General features: G+C 36.2%; 1 protein-coding gene across 3 annotated transcripts; it reads left to right on the top strand.

The window, feature by feature from the left end:
• mamdc2b (MAM domain containing 2b) lies at window positions 1–24,865 on the top strand. Of its 3 annotated transcripts, none has more exons than XM_056466866.1 (15): window positions 1–138; window positions 238–423; window positions 504–608; window positions 3,504–3,754; window positions 5,588–5,672; window positions 6,018–6,125; window positions 7,670–7,953; window positions 14,588–14,681; window positions 14,775–14,915; window positions 15,634–15,899; window positions 19,330–19,423; window positions 19,541–19,696; window positions 21,990–22,249; window positions 24,296–24,380; window positions 24,464–24,865. In XM_056466866.1, exons 2-15 carry the CDS (start codon window positions 393–395, stop codon window positions 24,538–24,540), a joined length of 2,037 nt encoding a protein of 678 aa, XP_056322841.1. In that variant the 5' UTR covers window positions 1–138; window positions 238–392; the 3' UTR covers window positions 24,541–24,865. The 3 variants fall into 3 exon arrangements, with proteins under 3 accessions (XP_056322841.1, XP_056322843.1, XP_056322842.1); XM_056466868.1 differs by having other exon boundaries at window positions 1–148; window positions 241–423; XM_056466867.1 differs by having other exon boundaries at window positions 1–148.
• The last annotated feature ends 312 nt before the right edge of the window (window positions 24,866–25,177 follow it).

The following is a 25,177-nucleotide window of genomic DNA, read 5'->3' as shown; positions in this document are numbered from 1 at the left end:
AGTGGAAATACTTTGCAAACGACTGTCTGATTTCAAGATGCTCCTCACAAATCTGAAGAAAGAAAACAAAGACCTGCTCCATATGGATCTGACCTCAACATCCACCTGATGGAGCAGATTTGCATGTGCTATATGAAAGTGAGCTAAGGTGAAGTGGTCAGATTTTAAAAGGTAATTCTGAATCTGGTCAGCATTACTGAAGCCCTTTTCCTTCCTCCCTCCCTTTTTCTCCTCCAGCAGCCAGACAGAAGGATCGCATCTGAGCTTCAGTTAAACACTGCCAGCTTGAAAGAAGGACAAGATGAGAGAAGGAAGTCTGGATCTCTAGTTCTCTAGTGCTGGAGCAGGTTTTATTTCACCTACACCTTGCAGGACTAAACACAGGAGAGAAGATGCTGTCTCTCTGTCTTCTGAGTTTGATTGGTGAGGGCTCATTGTGAATAAGTTGTCTATGTTCCTCATTCTGCATGTATAAGTGTGATGTTTTTGCTGTTTTCTCTCAGTGACAGCTCAAGCTGAGCTTTTGCCAGGCTCCTGCAGCTTTCAGGAGAGCGTATGTGATTATATGTCTGACCCAAGCTTTCTCAGCTGGACCCTCGACCCCTCCGGTAAGTTTCTGAAGTACAGTGCATTTTAAATTGTTTAATGCAGAGTTAAAGGGACAGTTCACCCAAGAATTAAAGTTTATTCACTATTTATCCTCCATTAAGTGGTTTCAAACCTTTGGGTTTTACTCTGTTAAAAATAAAAGAAGATAATTTAAAGAAAGCACAAAACCTGTGACCATTGACTTCAATAGCAGGAAATAAAACAAATGCTATGGAAGTCAATAGTAACATATTTACAGCTTTTATTTAAAATATCTTTATTTGTATTCAAGAAAAGAAAGTCAAACAGTATTAGAAGAAGTGAAGGATTACAGAATCTTTCAGCTTCTGGTCACTTTTAAGTAGGGATGCACCAATAGGATTTTTTTGTGGGTGTTGATACAGATTTTAACAAAAACTTTTGGCTGAATTCACTAGTCTAGATAGTGTTTTTCTCCATTAAATTAGTTTTACTGAACATGGATTGGATCAATTTGAAGTCGTCACGAAACAAGTTAAGATTGTCCTTTTTTCCCACATTGAGACATCCAATTGAAACAGTCTTGAAATGAGAAAGAAATGTAGAGCTGTGCATGATTTAGTCCATTGGGAACTGATTGGATTGTTGGAAGATGGGCCTTGCTAACAAAATGATACACGCAGTGAGACCAGAAGTGAAGAAAAGTCATTTTGAGGGAGGAGAGAATGTTATACAATATAAAAAATGTTAATTTATAACATAATTTATAACCAGCACTACTATATAAATATTAAATTAAAAAGATAACCTTTAATTTCATGGCAACTTTAACATACAACTTTCTGACACTGGCGTCTGTCACTAGAGCACCTTCTAGAGGTCAGAGGAGTGAGGTTTACCTACACAGCACTTCACTAGTTGGCCTCTGCAACACTCACCCCCAGGGCCGGCGCGTCCATAGAGGCGACCTAGGCGGACGCCTAGGGTGGCAGAATAGAGAGGGCGTCCGCGACACCTCCCCCCCCCCCAGTCTTCAATTTCATCCACGACACCCCCCTTGTCCTCACGTTGCCAGCGGGTCACTTTCATTTTCACTTTCGCGTTGAGGGCAGCGTGATCGTCCTTTGCCTAGAGCGGCAGTTCAGCTCCGACCCTGCTCACCCCCCTAAACTTCACTCCCATCTGGGTCACGGCACCATTGTAACCCCGCCGGTCCTACTCTACCCAACCCACTCCAAGCTGGGATTGAACCGGTGACCTTCCACATGGGAGTTGTTTGGTCTACTAAGTAGGCTAAAGACCATGGCCTCTGGCGTCTGTTGCTAGAGCACCTTTTAGAGGTCAAAGTATTGAGGTTTACCTACACAGCATTTCACTAGTTGGCCTCTGCTACACTCACCCCCCTAAACCTCACTCCCATCTGGGTCTCAGCACCAATGTAACCCCACCGGTCCTACTCCACCCAACCTGTTCCAAGCTGGGATCGAACTGGCATGGGAGTCGGTTGCTCTACCAAGGAGACTGAAGGCCATAGCCTCTAGCGTCTGTTGCTAGCGTCTTCACTAGCTGGCCTCTGCTACATAGACCTATAATGGAACATATTTATTTAATAAAATAAACCAAATAACAAATAAACCAATGCTGTTGCTCAGCAAAATGTCTATTATTAGATTTTAATTATAAAGTCCGAGTCAGTTTCATTTATTTTCCAAGACATTTAGCCCAAACTAACCCAAGGTCGTGTGGCAGCACTTGAGCATAGTGCACATCAGTTTTTTTTTTTGACATTCTGTACATATTAGACTCAGATTTGACATTTTGTACACACACACACACACACACACACACACACACACACACACACACACACACATATATATATATATATATATATATATATATATATATATATATATATATATATATATATATATATATATATATATATATATATTTTTTTTTTTTTTTTTTTTTTTTTTTTTTTTTTTTTTTTGCAAGTATTTAAACATTTTTGCTTGTTGGATTATTCAAAAGACATCAGTACCATCAGTATCTGCCTTTAATCCATTAATTATTAAATTAAATTAATCCAATATCAGTCAAAAAATATTGGTAAACGATACATTGGTGCATACCAGCTTTAAAGCTTGTATTTACTGAAGCTTCACTTTACAGATTTTAATGATTGAGGTCACCACATTTTTGATACTGTTGTGTAGCCCATGAGGATATGAAGTGTGAACAATCCAAGCATTGATTTCAGTTCACACACTGGAAGCTCCAAAAAGTGAAGAAACAGTGTTTAGAGAGACCCACATCTGGAGGCCATGACCTTAATATTTACTGCATCTGGAGATAGTGAAATAGCACATTATTGGACTGGTGATTCGTTTTTTGTGTTTATACGTGGCATGAAATGCATTTCCAAAAGCCCACTGGATCATTTGCTTTTGATAGTGTCTAAACAACACAGGAAATTACCAAGAAATGCAAGGCTTGAATAGAAATGTGGAGTCAAAACTCAAAAGGTAGAGACCTCACAGAGTGAAGGCACATGTAGACAAATGAACATGTGTTCATTTTTACATTGAAACATTATAAATAATTAAATAATTAAAAATCAAGGCATGATCATATTTTATTTTGGTAAAATAAGCGCTACCCACTGTGCCACCGCGTCGCCCATTATTTTATATTGATGTTACATTAATTAAGTTTAATTATTTAAATGAAATTAGAAAGAGATGATACTTGATAACTAACATATATTTTACTTTTAAACTCCAACAAATGAACTTGTATTGATCATTTTGTATATTCAAACATTAGTTATATTTTTGTGGATAAGTGGACTGTCACTGGAAAAAAAACACTTCTTTCCCAGATGTACACACAAAGTCTTGCCATGAATTTTGTTTTCCTTCTGCTTTGCTTAGGACATTTCATAACAGTCGAAGAGCAGGTCCAGGAGGACCAGAGGAAGGCGGTTCTTCTGGGTCCAGATGTGGATCAGCAGGACTGGAGCTGTTTCAGGATGGTCTATCAGGTCACAGGCGGCGCCTCCCTGCAGGTGCAGAGACGCACTGATGGAGAGAGCTTTGATCAGGTGCTCTGGTCAACCCAAAGCTCATCTGACAGCTGGAGGATCGCCAGCATTGACCTACACAACTCTAATGAAGCGTTCAAGGTGAGTCGATTTGCTGATGCATGTGGATCGAACATGAAGAGGTGGTTTGAGATTAAAAAAATAAAAGTGTATTTTCTTGTTTAATGTATTTTCCCTATACATTAGAATGTGTCATCTTGTTTTGTCTTTTTTCAGAGCAAAAATAAGGACTATCATACAGACAAAATGATTAGCCCTCCTGTGAAATTCTTGTTCTTTTTAATATATGTTTTAAGGGATGTTTAACAGAGCATACATTTTTTCACAGTTTGTCAATATATTTATCCCAGATTAAGTTTTATTTCCTTTTGTTTGGATAATAATTTAATACTTTTTTCAAACTGCTAAGCTAATATTATTAGTGGCCTAAAGATTTTTATAGAATTATTTTAATTGGCTACCAAACAAACCACACTCAAAAATATACGTTTGCTGCTCGTTCAAACTACTTCATTAAAATTAGATGTTTGGGGGTTTTGGGGGACAGCTTCATTGTGTTATGTTTAATCAACTTAGAACTATAAAAACCACTTTATTAACTTAAAGGGCACCTATTTTACCCCTTTAACAAGAAATAAGATAAGCCTTTGGTGTTTCCAGAATTTGTCTATAAAGTTTCAGCTCAAAATACCTAATGTAATGAAGACTCAGATGGCTAAGGATCCATCAACAGCAAACAATCTGGTGGCTAACAATCAGAGTCCAAAAGGCAGGCTAAGGTCAAGAGGCAGGTGGCAAACAATTAGAGAATGAATTCAGGAAAGGGTAAATAACAGGAAAATCAAACCAGGAAATTGCGAAAAAACGCTTAGAATTGTTCGCTGAGCAAAACAAGTCTTCGTATGGACTGATGGGTGAGGAGTGTATATATGGTGTGATGGATTTCAGCTGCCACAGAAATTAGTTCCAGGTTAGTGGGCTGATGGTTAATGTAGTTAGATGTCAGTATTCGGGTGAGTGTTCCTTCTGGTGGTATGGAGGAGGCAGAGCGAGTGTCTCACTCATAACACCCATCAGATTATTTGTTATAGCCTCCAGAATTTGCCCATTTTGGTGTCTGAGTACAGTGTAGCTCTTTTTGTAGCCTGTGGCTTTAAATGCGAATGAGCTGCTTCTCCCCGCCCACCGTTCCCACATGCGTGTCTGCTTCTCATCATGCGCTACGTCAGATAAATAGCAGTCAGTGACAGGCTCAGATGAAGCTGAAATACAGCTCAATAGTCAAAAATACCAGGTAAGTTTATTTGATGTATTTATGGTGAAGTTTATTCAAGCCTTTCTGAAATGATGAGTCTCATTATTTAGATAGCGATAATAGCGATTTTACTGTCAAACATGCTCTGTTTTAAAAACTTTTTAAACTTATAAAACTTCACATAGAGTTGTGTCAAATATTTTAATCCCAGTTTATTTGCAAAAAATGTACTGTGTATATATTTTATAATAGAAACTTGCCACCTGTCAATCATTTCGGTGGGCGGGGCTGCACTTTTATGTCACGTTGCGGTGGGCCTCAAAATCACTGGGATTTGGGTCCTACTTTAACATCAGGAAATTTAAAAAAGAGACTTGTTGAGTTTATATCACTTCAATATGACAGTGGACACACTATACCTACAGACAGGTCTGTCCAAACAGCTTACAAAATTTGATTTTCATCAAAGGTGCCCTTTAATCGATTTGCGTTGGGACGACATGAAGGAATTGTGTGGAACCCAGCACTTCAAATAAGTTTTTGAATGAACCATAATTAATCAAAAAGTCCTAATCTCCTAATCTTTGACTTATTGCCTACAATATAATGGTGTCATATTATCATGTGAATCTAATAATGTGTTTGCTTCTCATGTGTAGATTGTCATTGAAGGCAAACTGGGAGCAGAAGAAGGAAGCAGCATGTCCATCTTTGAGATTCGGATCTCTGACAGATACTGTATAGGTCAGTGCTCTTTGTCTCAGGCCAGTAAACATCAGTGCTCTGTTTGTTTCTTTGTAACGCTAATAATGCCATGCCAAAATCAGAAAACCACATGAAAAGAGTCATTAACCAAGGGGAAAAAAGCTGATGTTGTTCTTTCTAAACAATGTTTTGATGGCAGTTTCTCTGGACCAGCCCTTGTGCACATTCCTGAGGCAGAAGAAAGCTCTTAAATGAAACCAGATTTGTGTGGTTCAGTTCTGAATTGTACCTAAATGTTATTGGCATTATGAAGCTCGCAAACTAGTTATTTATTTTTTCATGAAAAAATTCATTTCTCCTTTCTCTGATTGTGTGACCCTGAAGAGTGTGACTTTGAAGAAGCTCATCTGTGTGGCTACGCAAACCAGTGGAACAAATACATAAACTGGCGAGTGGGAAAATCAGAAAATAATACACTTAATGATAAAGCAGGTGAGTCTCATTTCCACCTGCCTCAGTGCACCTACACTGTAAAATCTTACACTATCTGACAAAAGTCTTGTGGCATATCCAAGTTTTAGGAACAACAAATAACTTGACTTTTAGTTGATCATTTGGTATCAGAAGTATCTTATATGGCAAAGGCCTCTAGATTAAGCTTATTTTACCAAAATAAAATATGATCATGCCTTGATTTTTAATTTAATTAGAACAGTAAGGTCTGACTTTGCTTAGACACAAGTCCTGTTAGAACTTAGCAGAAATAATGTACAGTATAGAATATAAAGGCATGGTGCAGTGGAAAATAAATTAATATTGTGTATGAATCTCATGAGCTTGGAGGACTGCATCCATACATCTCTGCAATGACTCAAATAACTTATTAATGAAGTCATCTGAAATGGCAAAGAAAGCGTTCTTGCAGGACTCCCAAAGTTCAAAAAATACATAGTCTGTTGCTTTATTGTATTATATTACAGTTACATTTAAAGTAAAAAAAAATAAATAGAATTTTATTAGTTATTTACTTTGTTTAATAAAATGTTTGTGGTTCATTCTGCTGTGGCGACCTCAGATTAATAAAGGGACTAAGCCGAAAAGAAAATGAATGAATGAATGAATGAATAAAATGTTTTTGACTTTTGATTTAATTGCGTTATTAGGCATTACCTAAGAAATTAACATCAGCTAAGATCAATAAATGTTTTTGTCTTTTACGTTGATGTTAGTTAACCGATGGAGGCTTACTGTACAGAGCCATATAAACAGTCACAGAAATTTCAATGTTGAAGGCCAAGTTAACATGAAAATGTTAATGTTTGAAAATAAATTCAGTCTCTGAGCATTTTGTGATGAAATGAACAACCACTTATACAGCAATCTGAATATTCTTAAAAACAACTTAAACTGTTTAAATAATATATAATTATTCACAGTATTTTTTAAGTGCCTACAATATCAATATTGTGTGTTCATGATCACGATACATTAAAGTATTGAATATAAGTACATACAGTACCTCCAACTATACTAATTTCTTACTTGAAAAGGCATCAAAAGTAGAAAACCCTGGACTTAAACGTTTCGAAAAAAAAATTGGCACAAAATTCTTCCTTTGAATTGGCACTTTAAGAAGGCAGCAAAGGACACTGTCTATGCTGTCTTCAAAATTCAATCAGAAGGTTCTCCTGAGACAGGAAGTGAAGCAGAGTTTGGATGTGCCTTGTTGCCTTGCCACCCTTGGAAAGCTGCCTTCAGCAACCACAACATCTGTACTTTGTGTTACTTATTAGACATCACATCGGGTGTTCATTATTTTCTAATAATTCAGCAACCTATCATCAATTATTTCTTACATAATGCATGAACGTTTTGTCATCTCATTTGAAATACTTCATCTAGTCAATTATGTGGAAAGTCATGAGGGAGCTACTTCCTGTAATACTGTTCAATATTCTGTTATGATAAAAATAAATGTTTCGCAACTCTCAGCTGAGCAGATTCTCTGACTGATAGTCGCTCATTGCTCTGCACAGGTCAATTCATGTATGTGGACTCGACAGACTCCAAAGGTTTTCAGGAAGTGGCCAAACTGGTGTCCCCAATGACCACAGCACCCATATCAGGCTGCCTGAGCTTCCAGTACCAGCAGTATCAGGCCGGAGACCATCTCTTCTCCCTGTTCAACAGAGATCAAGCCGGACAGTATGAGGAGCTGTGGAGAGCAGATCTAAAGGAGAACAACCACGCCGACTGGAGTCCAGAAGATAAAGTCTGGATACCTGTACAAGTGGACCTGAAGGCTCCATATCCTGTAGAGGTGAGCAAACAACAGCACAAATAAATAAATCGCACACTCAAAAAATGACTTTTGTTGCTTGTTCAAACTACTTATTTAAAGTGAGCTAAATGAATAAATGAGTAAAATAAAACACGATTCTTAAGTTTTTTGGGGGACAACTTAATTGTTTTAGGTTCCACCGACTTAAATTTGTCAAAATTATTAAGATAACTTAATCGATTTGTGTTGGGACTGCAAAAGTCCATTCTATTGGCCCACTGACAGAATCCAATGAATGGTCGAAGGTTAAATGCGTTTAAGCCTTTCCTTGCACTTAATTGTCTTGTTACTAGAATTTATTTATTTATTCCCAGCTCCGAATTTAAGTGAAGTTTAAATTTTAAACTAATTTCGAGAGGAGCATGTGCTCATGATTGACCCAGCTGGTCCACATTAGCTAATCATGATCCTCCAATCAAAGGATCCCAAGTCACTATATATATATCCTCATTTCCTCTCTACAACTATCTTCATCTGGAAGAAACCCCCCTCCTCCCCTTCTTCCACCTTTATCAAGAATGGGCCGCACGGTGGCCTAATGACTAGCACGTTTGCCTCACAGCAAGAATACCAATGGCGTTGGGTCTTCACTAGGCCATCTGGTGTTTCTGTGCGGAGTTTGCATGTTCTCCGTGTGAGTTTCCCCCGGGTTCCCTGGTTTCCTCCCACCATGCAAATGTGCTCTATATTATAGATAAAATAAGCCTAAATCTTTTTCTAATGTCTTACTCTCAGGAAGTTCACCTTGGCTTCAGCAGCAGGGGAGTTTCAGATCGACCTGAGCTCAGTCTCCCCTCGCCCTGTGAAAGGAGGGAGCCCTGGGCCTGAGGATACCTTGAGCTCAGGGCTCTCTCCCGGGACAGCACGCCAAACAAGCTATGTATAAATCGTGAGCTAAGTGTGAACTCTTGAATCTGACTTCAATTGTAAGTGATCAGATTGTGTTTCTAATTAGTAACAAATCACATTCATCAAAAATTCATAAATCTGAATATTTGATTATTTCAGATACACTTTACTTTCAATTGTTCTTTCATTGAAGACCAATTGTCGTTCTGAGTCCATGGGTGGCCAATTTCACATGCCTTCCCCATTTGGGCTCGCTGCACAGAAAAGGTAGTCTACCAAGGCTTTTACCATGCAACTTGCCAAGATCAAAAGTGGTCACAAAGCTAAAGGCCTATGAATAAGTGTTATCTGCTTCTTTAGTTCGATCCACACTGGCCAAAAAAACGCCAAAGGTCAACAAAAGTGTCCTCACAATTTACCGTTAATAATGATTTCAAAATTCAAAGTAAAGTGGGTAGCATGTTTGCCTCACAGCAAGAAGGTCTCTGGTTCGAGCCTCGGCTGGGTCAGTTGGTGTTTCTGTGTGAAGTTTGCTTGTTCTCCCCGTGTTCGCTTGGGTTTTCTCTGGGTGCTCCGGTTTCCCCCACAAGTCCAAAAACATGTGGTATAGGTGAATTGGGTAAGCTAAAATTGTCCGTAGTGTATGTGTGTGAATGAGTGTGTAAATGGATGTTTTCCAGGGATGGGTTGCAGCTGGAAGGGCATTTGCTGCGTAAAACATATGCTGGATGTAAGATATAAACTGAACTGAACTTAAACACTACAAACTTAACTACACTGTTCCTATTTACTGTGACCTTTTATGTGAAGCTGCTTTGACACAATCTACATTGTATAAGCGCTATACAAATAAAGGTGAATTGGATAAGTTGGTGGTTCATTCCGCTTTGGCGACCCCAGATTAATAAAGGGACTAAGTAGAAAAGAAAATGAATGAATGAATAAAACAATCAGAAAAGCCAATTCAGAGATGATACTGTAAATATACAACATCCATTACTCAAAGATAAATCAAAGAGTTAGAAATGCATACCTGACCAGTGGTGCGTTTCCAAAAACCATCGTTAGACAACTAAGGTCGCAAGTTGTGTCGTTACAAACATAGTTCGTTGATTTGGCATTTGCCAAATCCATCGTTCCAATGAACATTCGCAAACTTGTATGTTTGCAACTACACCTCTAGAGCTGTAGTTAGAAGTAGTGTTCCTGGCTGTGTTCTATTCCCAGTTATTCCCCCTATGTCCTATTCATTTAGAATATTCTAACATTTAAACTTGGAAAGATTTTTAAAAAAGCATTAAAGTCATCACTCTCAGGTGTAATTTGCTTTTAAAGCATTTTTAAAATTCAGTTTTAGTGATCTTCAAGTTTACATATGTGCCATTTACATATATTTCAATTAATATGGAAAGCGAGTGCATGTTTTTACTAAAACTAATATTGTATTTTTTTTAAATGCATGTGCGTGTAAAACAATATAATCTGCACAAAGAAATTATGGGGTTCTTCTCTAAAGAAGTTGTTACCACCCCGTTTACAGCATCATTATAGGCATTTTACGTTATAACTAACGTGGTTCAAACGATGGATCTGCGACCGAGAAAATACAGGTTTTGGGAAACACTCGTCACTACACCGTTCTTTACCCAAATGATGCATCATACTATAATAGTTCAGCCGCGAGTTACGCCACTGTTTGGGAAACGCAACCCAGAGAAGTACGTTGCAACGGGGTGTCTTGGCTACAAGATTCAACAGACACTTTTGCACCTATCCCTTAAATACTCCAATCAAAACAAACAATCATAAATTCAGGACAATAAAAGCTTCGCAAAGACCCTTGTCCAGTCATGAGTTGATGTGAAGACCATTTTCCCTGGAGTGGAGCATCTGGCAAAGATCTTATCGAAGTCAAAACTCAAAATCAACAGATATAAGGAAAATTGGGAAACATTTATATAAAATTTATACCACTTCACCAATCACACAGTAACATTTAAAATGATACCAAACATGAGAGGGAAAAATTAAAGACTCGCAAGATACACCATATTGACAACTTCGAGATTCCGTGTGGAGGACTGTTACTGTGTTAGTGAACTAGGGCCTCATAAACAAAGACTTGCGTTGAATTAATACTAAAATATTGCGTATGGACAAAGCTGTGAATGTGCGTACGCAGTAAAAAAATCAGATGTATGAAACACTGCGTAGGCGGAATCCTGTACATATTCTCTTTGTACATCTGAATTAATGGGAAACTGAGTGCATGTGCACGAGCGCAAAACCCCTACCTGCCTCCTCCCCTGTATAAATATGGTAATGACTCCACTTTGGCAAAACCAAACGAAAAAGCAATGGCAAAAGCAAGCAAAAAGAGAAACTTCACAGAAGGAGAGAGTTGCCTTAATTGTGGGCGACACTTTATTATCTGGAGTAGTATCCGTGTCTGTGGGAGACACAGATGTATTAGAGGAACACTTTGTTAGAGCGGTATAGCAGCACCCCTCCGCTCTTATCAAGGCATCGCCACCGGCATTTCAGCTGCCCAATAACATCTGAGCATCACATATTATTTGCACATTTATTGAATGGAAATGTTTCCGATTCACGTATGCAAATTCGTCTTCAGATGGCGCCTTTATAGCAATGTGCGTGCAGTCGATCGCTCCGATTAAATTGGGAAAATTGCTTTCGTTGCTAATTGCGCTTAATGTTTGGCTGGTCAACTGCACGGTATGGAAACCTTATATCCCTGCTTGACATGCGGATGATCCCATCCCATACAGCTGGCATTGCATGGCTCAAAGACGACTGGCTTAACCCCGAGTGGTCTGCCAGTTCCCTTTGGAAAGAACCAGTTGCCAGGATACTTTGTTGGTTCGATACTTTTGTAGGGATTATTTAGAGTTTAACCCAAAAAATGACCAGTCTGTCGGATGAAAAAGAGCCGGAGTCAGTTATTCAAATAAATAAAAGAAGTTTACTAAAGATAGTTTGCAGTTTCATCAGCAAAAGCCAGCTTCAACACTCGCAATGAGTTCCTAGGCAGCTCTGCTTACAATCACAATTATACTCTCACATAATGTCCTTAACTACGTCATACATGTAGGTGTTCTAACCTGATTGGTTAAAACACAGATAGACTGGGAAAATTTCCACGTGGGTGTGTGGGTACAATGCTGAACAATATCTTAAGTATATAAATGTCAGACATCCACTAGACTGTTTAGAGCTGACTCCAGACCTGTGAAACAGATCCACAATTAAATAAAACACACACACACTTAAAATAAAATCTGTTTCTTACCCACGGCTGAGTGTACTCTGAGTGTCTTTATCAAAACTGGTTAAAAACAGTATAATCTACATTCAGACAGTAAATCCTTACTACACAAAGTCTAAACCTCTGACCCAGTTTGGTGGCTCCTGAAAATAGTTACAAAGAGACAGGCAAATGCACTGAACATTCTTATATTAAGCAGTGTGTTTACTTTAGTATTCAATAATCATCTTTAATAAAAATAATGAGAAACAGGATGATGAGAAAAGGATAAACGTTGATCCATGCTGAGACGGATTGAAAGGTAGAAATCCGAATCCTTCAGTCCCCCATTTTGACCCACGCGGAGCCAAATACTCTGCTTCCGGTCAACCAGTGAGGCCCCTACGGAGGGTGAGAGTATTGACTCATGCTCCCTTAATAAGGTCACACGAGTCTCTTCACCCCTTCATGGACAAGCCGGAACCTAAAAATTCCGGTCCCCAAGCTAAAGGCTCTCCCACCTTCCACTCACAACAGGGGTTCATATAGTCATCAAGCCATCCGGCTTCAAAGACTTTAAGGGTTCTGCAAGCAGAAGTAAAAACATACGAAAAACAACAACGGACGAAAGTCCAGAATATGAATACAAATGCACAAGCCCTTGTAGTCCTCCAGAAGTGACCAACGTATACTTCATAACTTTCATCGATACATACTCTGATGCATCTACAACTTGCTCCCACTGTAAATCAAATCATCCAGGCTAATATTAAGACTCAGAGTTCCTCTGATCAGTCACAAAAGGTCATCCACTTGACCTAAGCCATACAGGATTCAAATTCATGACTTGCAAAAACATCTTTATCTTCACCAGTCTCAAAACATTCATCAGCACGTTCTGTAACTTAAATTTAGGATAAAGAAACATTTTTAAATTAACACATTAAACATGACAACAGCACAAGAGTCCAATTCAGCACCATTACCATGTTTAATTACCACCTTACTAAACTCCATGTCAATCAAGTCCACTTAACAAAATATCTTTTCATTCAAATAATGACGTGATTATCGTGATGCAACACTTTCCTCTGTATTAGTAATTGGAAGTGTGCAAGCACCCTTGAATTGGCTATAATGAGCCAAATGCACCTTCACAGTTAACAAACTAATATCAAATCCACTCTCTGAAAGCCGGGCTAAATGAATAAACACTGGTATTGCACTCCTGACATTGAGCCAGACCCTCAGTCACCTCAAAGAGGCTAGATAAAGATATAACTTTAGGTAAATTAAAGGGCAGAGTGGGTGACTGAGACAGTTGAAAAACTGGTTTCCTAGCTGATCTTCTTCTCAGATTAGAAAGTTTATTGCTTTAGTGCCTGACAATTCTCGTGGTCTTGCCTCATGGAATTCCATAACAGTTCTGATATTATGGAGAGACTTAGCCACCCTTACAGGACAACATGAAGAGACTGTGTGGAACCCAGCATTTTTTTACAGTGCACTGAGCACATGACACTGGTCTGTTATTGTGAGATGATCTATTTCACATCCTAAAATGGCATAAATTAAACTCTGATTGGCTTTTTACATACCAAGCATATAATAGCTTTCTGTCTAAACTGGAAATTCTTGGCCAGAATCAACTGAGTTGCCAAATATGAACTATTTTTATACAGTTTAGACTCAATTCTGCAAGACTAGAAGAACTTAATGTGCACCTCTTCTTTAATGTAGACTCAGGAAAATAAGAAAATGTCCAGCTGACAAAAATATAAATATAAACTGCTAAGGTTATAAATTTTTGAGTACATTTTGGTAAACCTGAATTGTTTTTCTTTTATAATAACTGCCTGCTCTACCAAATGGTTGACCATGTTTTGACTGTTTTAAATAATGACTGTTAAAGTCATTTAAAGAATGGTTTAATAATGGTTTACACACACAGCATTGTTGTGTTACAAAAAAATCTGAAATATTTTAAGGCATATTTCAAAAAATAAAGATGATTTAGTATTCAAAAATGTTTTATTTTGATTATGTTTTTTTTTATTATTGGTCTTATACTTCATATTTTCAGATTTTCATAATATTAATTCCAGTACTTTTACCATAAACCAATATATCAACCATTTGGTAGAGGCTTATATTTTAGAAATTATAGGATGTATTTAAAAAATGCATTGAGTGTGTTAACACTCAGTTTTTTTTCTTGGTGGGCCGTTAAAGGGATAATCAGAGAGTAATCTAAAGTGTTTTTTTTTTTCAAAAGTTTTACAAAAAAATTGTATCAATAAATAATAAACAATACAAAATGAATACTTGTACAGTGCAAAATATACAATATGTTATGCTCTTCAAAAAAACTTACATAAAATGTATATAGTAAAAATTTGTAATGTATAATTTACTGTGTTTTATTATTATGATCACAAATGATCATGGATCATGAAAGTGGCTGCTCTGATTTGTATGTGTGTGTTTGTGTCTTACTAGTTAGTGTTTGAGGTGGGGTTCAACGGTCCGCATGGAGGTTTTGTTGTTCTTGATGATATTTCCTTCTCTCCAGAATTCTGTGATGCAGGAACAGGTCTGTCTGAACCCTCACCCTAATCTTAAGCCTCCTCAAAGCTCTCAAATCAGTTCCTTAATAATTAACACGTACAAATGTGTGTTTCCACAGAGCCATCGTTTGATCCGTCTGTTGCCAACTGTGACTTTGAGTCTGGTTTTTGTCAGTATGTTCAGAGTGATAGTTCGCTGTGGAGGAAGGTTTCTGTCAGACCCAACATCTACATGCCTGGAGACCATACCACAGGAGCAGGTAAAGCCCACTATGACATATACTAAGGGGTTTTCTTATTTCAAAGGAATACTTTTATTAAGCAACATTAATCAAAAGTGGCAATAATCTATTTTATAATGTTGGAAAAGAGTCCTATTTAAAATAAATGCATTTTTTAAACTTTCTGTTCATCAAAGATTTAAAAAAGATATGGGACAGTGGAAAGTTTAGTGGCTGATTTACGTATGATGCACAAATAAAATAAAATAAAAATCTAATTTAACTAAATTGTGACCCTGGCCACAAAACTAGTCACAAGGGTCAATTTCAATGAAGATAAATTAACTAAATAAGCTTTCCATTAGTTGTATAGGTTGGTAAGATAGGACAATACATGGCCAAGATACAACTATTGAAATCTAACATTTTAAATTTAAATATTGAGAAAATGACCTTTAAAGTTGTCCAAATTAAGTCCTTAGCAATGCATATCACCCTCTCACTTTCCTTCAGCTTTTATCCCTGCTTTATCTGGGGTCACCCACAGCGTTATGAACCGTCAATTACTCTGACAAAAGTTTTAGGTCGTTTTATTGTTTTCAAAATTAAGATGAGATGTTTTTATGGTAGAAAATGTACATATCGTTTTACTTAATATTAATATTTGTTTTACAAAAATGATCAAATAAATAAAAAAATAAAATAAAAGATTAACAATGTACGTCAAATTTGCTTAGTCATTGTTCTTTTGTAACAGGGTCTTTCTTGTTGGCGAACTCTCGCTTGAGTCTGCAGTCTGGATACGTCAGCCGTTTGTTTGGCCCGTCAATGCCTGGGAGTCAGAAATACTGCCTGAAGTTCTTCTACTCTCTGCGAGGTCTCAGTGGAGCTGATCAGGCTTTGTCAGTGTATCTTTATTACAGCGACAGTGCTAAACATGAACAAATGTGGACCCAGAATGAAAAAATAAGAAACGTTTGGATTGCAGTTGAACTGACCATTCAAAGTGAGAAGAATGCTCAGGTAAGATCATGTGCAAGTCTTTACCTCACTTGATACTGATTGTATACCATAGATACATACATACTAGATGCCGCGTTAATGGCTGTTTCTACTGATTGCTGTATATAAGCCGTCTAGAATATTGAAACTGTTGGTGACAGTGTTGGTGTCTGTAACCACACTGATCCATAGTTCAGCACATGCATGCATATCTATAGATTTTGCTAAACTAACATTGTATAACAGGACAAATGGATGCAAAATACAGGGGAGAGGGGTTTGAGGGGATTGACACCCCTAATTAACACTTGATCCCTTCTGAAAGACATAAAAACAAGATGTATGGGGGGGGGGGGGGGGGGGTCAGTCCTTTAACAGTGAGAAATAGTTTTCTTTGATCTGTATCTTAAATAATAAGACTCATAATTAAAATAATAGATAATATAAATATACATTTATCCACCCCTATGACAGTTCATGCCACTGTGATTGCATAATTTCGACAATCAGTCTATGCAAGAAAAAAATTATTTAACTGTCTGAAACGGCAGATCTAGATCACTGATAGACACTGTAAGTGTTCAAAAGACACTACTCTAGTAAAATAGTTGGTTGTATCTAGATATAGCCTGAAAATAAAGTCAAATTAGATGCATAGTTTGTATAGTTTGACCAGTAAACTCTGAAAATAACTAATCAGGGGATACTGTAGGTCAGAACACACTAAACATCCCTCAAACACTGAAAACTTAATAGGCTTTATTAATGAATTAGATGTCTTTTAAAAAGCTGTATAAATGTGATTCACTGAACCATACAAACTAACATTACCAAAAATGTTACCCCCGGAAGGATCCCATTTCGGACCACAAGCTTTTAATAAGTGTGATATGGCTGGGCTATATGACAAAAATGTCATATTACGATATAAGTCCTCTCATATCCTGATAACGATATATTACCATTAGAAGGCATTGACCACATGAAAAGGGCTATTTAGTTTTTTTTTACATTTTAAATAATATTCTCAGAAATCATTCATATGATATGAATGATTTCTGATCATATTTCTCAGTTCATTTAGAACGTCAGAGCAAATCTTTGACTAAGAATCTTAAATGATAAAATAAACATTAATGAAATATAAAACACATTTCAAAAAGTGAATAATTACAGGGCCAAAATAAAATTAATTGCAAATAAATTAATAGATAAATAAAATGCAAAATGTAAACATTGTACTTTCAGGGTTGCAACTATCTAGCAGTTATTCGTGTTTCTGTCTGGTGCCACATAATTGTGTGTAATATTCCGTCCGTACGATTGTCCATAATATATATATCATAATATTGTGGGTAGCACGTTCGCCTCACAGCAAGTAGGTTGCTGGTTCGAGCCTCGGCTGGGTCAGTTGGCATTTTTGTGTGGAGTTTGCATGTTCTCCCCATGTTCGCCTGGGTTTCCTCTGGGTGCTCTGGTTTCCCCCACAGTCCAAAGACGTGTGATAGGTGAATTGGGTAAGCTAAATTATCCATAGTGTATGTGTGTGAATGAGTGTGTATGGGTGTTTCCCAGTGACGGGTTGCAGCTGGAAGGGCATCCACTGCATAAAACATATGTTGGATAATTTAGCGGTTCATTCCACTGTGGCGACCCCAGATTAATAAAGGGAATAAGCCGAAAATAAAATAAATGAATGAATATTGCACAGCCCTATTGTGGGATATTGGAAAATTCACTGGTTTGTCTTAAAAGAAAACAAAAACATTGCATTGACTGTTGAGTGGTCAATTGTGGTATCTTTAACAAAGTAAAGTTTTTTCCACACTTTTTTAAACATAATAGCTTTAATTGATCATTTCTTTTGTCTTTGCCATAATGTCAGCACATAGTATTTCACTAGTTATTTTGCAAGTTCGATTTTGCTAGTAAATTGAACTTAAAGGCATAATGGTAACACTACAATAAGAGTACATAAATAGTGATGTATTATTATGTAAACTAAACATTATTATGAATTAATGATGAGTTAATTCGCACACCAATCATACTATCATACTAATCATATTAACTAACTTTAACTACAACATGACTCATAAGAGCTCATGTTTAATTAATGGCTACCTTAAGTACTTGTTAGTACGTGTTGTTAATTAATGTATTAATTAACGTTTAAGTTTAAGCTAAATGTAACCAACATGAACTCATAAGCAGTTAATGTATAATTATGTCATGACTTTACTTGGAGGGGGACATCACCATTAACTCATCCTTATCTATGTATGAACTCCTGTGTTTAAACTGTTGATATTGATGCTGAAAGAACACTTATCTATTGTTATTCAGTGTAAACACACTAGAGAGATGTGCATAAGGAGTTCATGAGTAAAGAATGGGTTAATGATTATGTCCTCCTCCAAGTAAAGTCATGATATAATTCTACATTAACATAAAATGAGTTCATGATGGTTAAATTAAACATAAACTAATGTTGTAATTAATACATTCATTAACTATAATACAGAATTGTAATAACAAGTAATTAAGGTAGCCGTCACACATGAACTCCTGTGACTCATGTTGTTGTGGTTGAAGTCAGTTCATAATTAGCGCATGCATTGACTCAATGTTAATTCATAATAAAGTAATATTTAGTTTACATATTAACACATCATTATACATGTACTGTTATTGTAAAGTATTACCAGCATAACTGTGTGAATTGGGTAAACTAGGCAAGTCATTGGACAACAATGGTGTGCTTTGTTGCCAAAAAATATTTAATAATATATATATATATATATAATTTTCTTAAGAAAGCTAATAATGTTGACAACATGATTTAAAACAATTGTAAAACTGATTTTGTTTCAGCCATAGTAAAAGGCTCCATACTGTGTATCTTTTCTCATGCTGTTAAACATCACTTGGATATATTTGATTAATAATGTACATTTCACAGGAAGGCTAATGATTTTGCCTTCAACTGTGTGCCTGTATCTATTTTAAATTGTATATACATTTTTTTTACAAAATCCTGTTTGTGTTAACATTTGCCGAGACAGAAAGACAAATTCACCCAACAAGTGATTTCATGGGCTCTTTAAAGGAAATCTATCCTCTCAGACAACTTCCATTCAGCTGGCCATACTTTTGGCCCACTGCTCCAGCATCTGTTAGCAAGACACTACTGGTTTATGTCTCACATGACTTTTATTACAGTAAGATCCAGATTTAGAGAAGTAAATGTTTATAACATCTGGGGAAATAAGACAGCTTGAGAATAATTTTTTCTTTAAATCCACTGACCCATAACATGAGCTTTACTACTTTGTTAGTACTTTGGTATATATTATGTATATACAATTATTTCTTTTTCCCCCTTCTGACCAGTCATTCACTGTTTATGTCATGTATAATCATGTCATTTTTCTACATCTGGGCCATAAAGGTGGTTTTCATCAGTACTTGCAAAGACATTTGGAGCTGCAGTTCTGTTGGTCTTGATGACATTAAAGTGACTCCTGGTGACTGCTCACTGCAAGGTATTATCTTCATTTATTAAAAAACTGTGCATGTGAATCTTGTATCTTCATTTTTAGTCTCACAGTTAATTCACTGATATTTTTACTAAAAGCAGAAATGAACTCCCTCTATTGCAGCCTCTTCTCTGTCATTGCCGTCTCAGTGTGACTTTGAATCTGGACTCTGTGGATTCTCTCAGGATAAAGACGGTGACTCAGGTGACTGGTATCTGGCCAGAGGACCCACACCAACGTCCTACACAGGACCAAGAGGAGACCACACCACTGGACTGGGTGAGTTCGGAAAAGGCCAAAAAATTCTTCAAATAAAGCTTCTAAAAGCATTAATATGCACACCCCAGATTGTGCTTGATTGGCCACAAAATGTCCTAGTGAGATTGCAACAATAATTTTTTATGCTTGTATTAATGTCTGTGTGAATCCAAAAAGTACAGATTATTTTGCTTCTTGTTCTTTCACAAATAATCTGTGCAAGTAAAGCTGCAGTCACACTAGACTTTTCTCCCCATAGACTTCCATTCATACAGTGCACGCGAATGCATCAGACTGGAAACGCAACAGTTCGCTGCGTTGTAAAGTTCAAGCTTGGTAAAGTCAGCTTGGTAAAAGCTTGGTAAAATCAGTTTGTTTTGGTAATCTTCAAATTCTGACTATTTGCTTTCCGCATTTGGAGTGGCGGTCCTTCTCTGTTGACTTCAATCATAATATTTTTAATCATGCCCCTCTTAATGTTGTTTGCTACGAGGCAATCCACAAAAAGAAAGTCCTGTCCACCAACTTAATATTCTGTTTTAGTTGGAAGTACATCAACATACTGATAGAAAATTCCCAGCATCTTGTAAAGTGCAAATTGTAAGCAATTGCTGTTTCTCAATTCCAAGAATGCAGAGAACAGACTTGCGTTCTTGTGAAGACCGGTCTTGCCAGGTAAAAAATTATTTAAACATTACAGCATTTATACAACAATTTATTGTTTTTCCCCTTTTCAAAATATATGTTCTTCATAAAGACTTTACAAATATACGTTACTAATATACAATATAAATGAAACAGATTTTAATACGAATTTCAGCAAATAAACACCCTTAATGTGTTTACTCCTTTATTAAGATTTTCATGGTAATGCTTACTTTCACCGTCTCATTTAGGGAAACTCCTGAGATAAATAAGTTCTATCTCTGAACTTTAATAATAAATCTATATAAAATGCTACACTTCCCACCTCCAGTCGCAATGACTTCTGGGACTTCTCGAGCGAGTTTTGCGCTCAAGTCTGCATACATGCATCCTCGATATCAAGAACACATCCAGGACGTTTCACGCGTCCTCCGTTCTTGAGTATTGGAACTGAACTTTTGGCAGTTGATGATGACGTTACACGAGAATACGAGGACACAAGATCGCTGAAGAATGCATATTGAGAAACACCCATACTGTATATGTGGGACTCTTATTTTGAAATTTGGAAAGGCAGGAAGACTAAGGGGCCGATCACACCAAATGTGCTTTTCCGATTTGAAAACAGGAGGTGCCTTTTTTGTTGACAAGAAAAAAAGAAGTGCAGTGCGAAAAGACTGAAACAGCTAGGTATTGAGTGAGTGTTGCTGTTGATTAGAATGTTGTTAGAATTTGAATATTTAATTCAAGATTTGTGAAGTCATACAGCTCGGGATGACTTGAAACAGCGACTACTAGTCTCTCCTCTATCTTCAAAAGTCTCCGTAGTCATCTTGACAACACAAACACTGCTGTCACCTCAATGGAAACCTTGCCTCTGCTTTCATTGTATTGGAGAATGAAAAAGACGCGACTGACATAACACTCTTTTTGCACTCAGAGTTCACATTTGTTCACCTGCGAGCGCACAGAGTGCAACAACAAAAACCCGAGGCGCAGCACGCAAAACTCGCAGCTGTTAGTTAATCATTCAAAAAAGGCACCTCTTGACGCAAGAAGCAGGCAGACATGCATGACCGCAGAATGTTCACAGCTCGTCAGAATGCAAAATGCAGGATATACGGATTAAACATGCATCCAGAGCCACCTTGAAGAGGTATAAAGTCTGTCTAAATGTGTCTTTTGTTCCTTTGACATGTATAATGTGGAATTTTCCACAATACATGTCTAAATACATTCGTGTAAGCCAGTTTTGTAAAGTATAATTATAATTTAGCCTATATTTTATCCACAACACCAGAGTAAACTCAGATGCTCAACTGCTGATCCTGGTGTTGATGTCTTTGGTCACAGTCACGTTAATTTGCAGCCCAGCTAGACCTACTCCTGTATGTAATTATGCATAACTATATGTACTATATATAATTATATATAACTGGGGCTTTAATTGAAGTGGTCTTTTTGCGGTTTACTTTTAGCGAGATTGTACTGACTTTCTCATTGAGGCTTTCCAAGTCAATCCAGGTCTTCCAGAGTTGATGTAAAGGCCTCTGTGGTCCTTGATGCACATTGCATGAGCCAATCGATGTGTACTGAGGGATACAACCCAGTTATTTGTTTGCGTTAATGAATGATTATTGAATTATTGATTCTTCTTTTTGTTTTGTAGGTCATTATTTGCACATTGAGGCATCAGTGATGCTGGCTGGTCATAAAGTGCGTCTCCTCTCCAGCACTCTGAGGGGCGCTAGAGAAACACAGTGCCTGCAGTTTTATTACCATATGTACGGCTCTGGGATTGGCCAGCTGAGTGTTTACCTCCAGACCGGACAAGAGAACGATGACAGACTGTTGTGGACGAGCCATGGAGAGCAGGGCATCTCCTGGCTCAAAGCGTCACTAAACTACCACTATGACCAACAACACCAGGTTAGCTATATGATGCTGCTTTAGTGTTTTACAGCTTGTTTTGCTCCACTGCCCAGGTTTTACATTAAGTGCCAAACCGACACAATACCAACGTTTTCATGTCAAAATGAAACATTAAAATGTAAAACTGAATATCACAAATGAAAATACTTCAACCCATTGAAGAGCTTTCTTAAATGTAACAATTATTTAGATTTATGATTAAACTAAGAATTAACTATATAAGTCTTATATTAAGTATTTTATTTAATTTTTGTCATCGATTTGGCTGTATTCATGTAAACACAATACTCTTTGGCAACAAAGGTGTGTCGGTAATAAAATTGTAATATTTGTGATGTGTGAGCACAAAAAATAAAAAATAAATAAAAAAAATAAAAATTTAGATCATAGATTTATCAAAAACTGTACTAATAATCATAATGAAAACTGTTTAGCTTAGTTACTTACTTTACTTACTTTATTTTCTTACTTTACTTACTTTACTTCCTTACTTTAATTACTTCACATACTTTACTTACTTTACATGCTTTACTTCCTTTGCTTACTTTACTTCCTTTACTTTCTTAGTTACTTACTTTACATACTTTACTTACCTTACATACTTAGTTTACTTACTTAGTATACTTACTTTACTTGTTCACCTACTTTACTTAATTTACTTACTTATTTACCTAATTTACTTACTTTACCTCATTTACTTACTTATTTACCTACTTTACTTACTTTACCTCATTTACTTACTTATTTACCTACTTTACTTACTTTACCTCATTTACTTACTTATTTACCTACTTTACTTACTTTACCTCATTTACTTACTTATTTACCTACTTTACTTACTTTACCTCATTTACTTACTTATTTACCTACTTTACTTACTTACCTTACTTTACTTGTTTACCTACTTTACTTAATTTACTTACTTATTTACTTACTTTACTTACTTTACCTCATTTACTTACTTATTTACCTACTTTACTTACTTTACCTCATTTACTTACTTATTTACCTACTTTACTTACTTTACCTCATTTACTTACTTATTTACCTACTTTACTTACTTTACCTCATTTACTTACTTATTTACCTACTTTACTTACTTTACCGCATTTACTTACTTATTTACCTACTTTACTTACTTACTTTACTTGTTTACCTTCTTTACTTAATTTACTTACTTATTTACCTACTTTACTTACTTTACCTCATTTACTTACTTATTTACCTACTTTACTTCATTTACCTCATTTACTTACTTATTTATCTACTTTATTTACCTACTTTACTTGCTTACTTCCTTTACTTCCTTTACTTATTTACTTTACTTACATTTCTTACTTATATTACTTTCTTACTTTTACTCACTTACTTACCTACTTTACTTACTTACTTCATTTACTTGACTTGACTTTTCTTTCTTACTTTACGTACTTACTTTACTTAAGTTTACTTACTTTACATTTTTACTTTACTTCCTTTACTTACTTAAGTTTAATTACTTTACTTTCTTACTTTACATCCTTTACTTACTTAAGTTTACTTACTTTACTTTTATACTTTACTTCCTTTACTTACTTACTTTACTTACTGTACTTATTTACGTACTTTACTTAATTAACCTACTTATTTACCTACTTTGCTTACTTTACTTACTTTACTTATTTACCTACTTTACTTACTTCACCTACTTATTTACCTACTTTACTTACTTACTTTGCTTACTTACTTTACTTACTTGCAAACTCTACACAGAAATGCCAACTGGCCCAGGCAGGACTCGAACCAGCAACCTTAGTGTTAGTGAAAGTTTTTTAACAAATGTTATTTAAAGGTTTAAAATCCTTAAAGTTAATGAATTTTTTTAGATGTCATCAGGGCAAATGCTGATAAAAGCATCAGTAAAAAGTTTAACATTAAAATAGGAAAGTTTTATGTTTTTTGTCATTTTTGGTCTCTTGTGTAACTTTTTCAAAGTGATGCACATGGGCTAAAAAATGTGTGTTATTTTTTAAATAATATAATATCTCTATTTGACACACACAGATTGTATTTGAAGCCACCAGAGGAGCATCAGTAAGGAGTGACATTGCAATCGATGATATTATTTTTGAAAGGGGACCATGCAGAGGTATTTATGGTGATTATCAAACAGATGTTGTTTATGCCACTGTGAACAACTCAACATATTTTCCATCCTTTTAATCCGCACAGAATATTCTGATCAGCACATCCCCCATCTGAGCCTCTCTGGAAATAATAATGACATTCAGACGATGCATTTTAAGTAAAGACAAAGAGACAAGAATGTTGAAGAGAGCAAAGTGAAAGCATGTGAAAGTACAGCTGGAGAGCAGCGATCTCCGAGGATGAAAGAGGACATGGATTGCATTATGACCAGATCTGATCACCTACAAACCTTCCTTCTGTATTTGACTATTGAACAAAAATAGTTGAACAAAAAGATCATTGCCGATATGTTGTTTCTCATGCCTGTTTTAATATATCAGATTAGAAAGCCTACAAACAGATGCCACACTTGATTTAAAGATTTACTTGATTTAATTTGTTCTTCGGGAGCTTTTGTATGCCAAATAAAAGTACAAATGGGAGGGATTCTTGTTTTGTGTGAAGTTTTTAAATTATTACTATTATTTTTAAATTTTAGGCCTTCGTTATAGATAAAAGTGTACTGTCTAAGAGCTAAATACTCATGTAACAATACCTGATTATATTATTATTTTATTATAATGAACAACTCACTGTATATTATCCTGCTTATTAAACAGCTTCAGAATAAATAAATAAATAAATGATTATATTGAAAAAAGACAAGTTATTATTGATTTTCATTATTAAAGTGACTATCATTTGGACTTTGCTTTTTTTTTGGGCTCTTTTAATTGTGTTTTTCAGTTAAATAAAAAA

Source organism: Danio aesculapii, chromosome 10, assembly GCF_903798145.1.
Source record: "Danio aesculapii chromosome 10, fDanAes4.1, whole genome shotgun sequence".
NCBI classification, from domain to species: Eukaryota; Metazoa; Chordata; class Actinopteri; order Cypriniformes; family Danionidae; genus Danio; species Danio aesculapii.
This window is presented reverse-complemented; position numbering and strand designations above follow the sequence as displayed.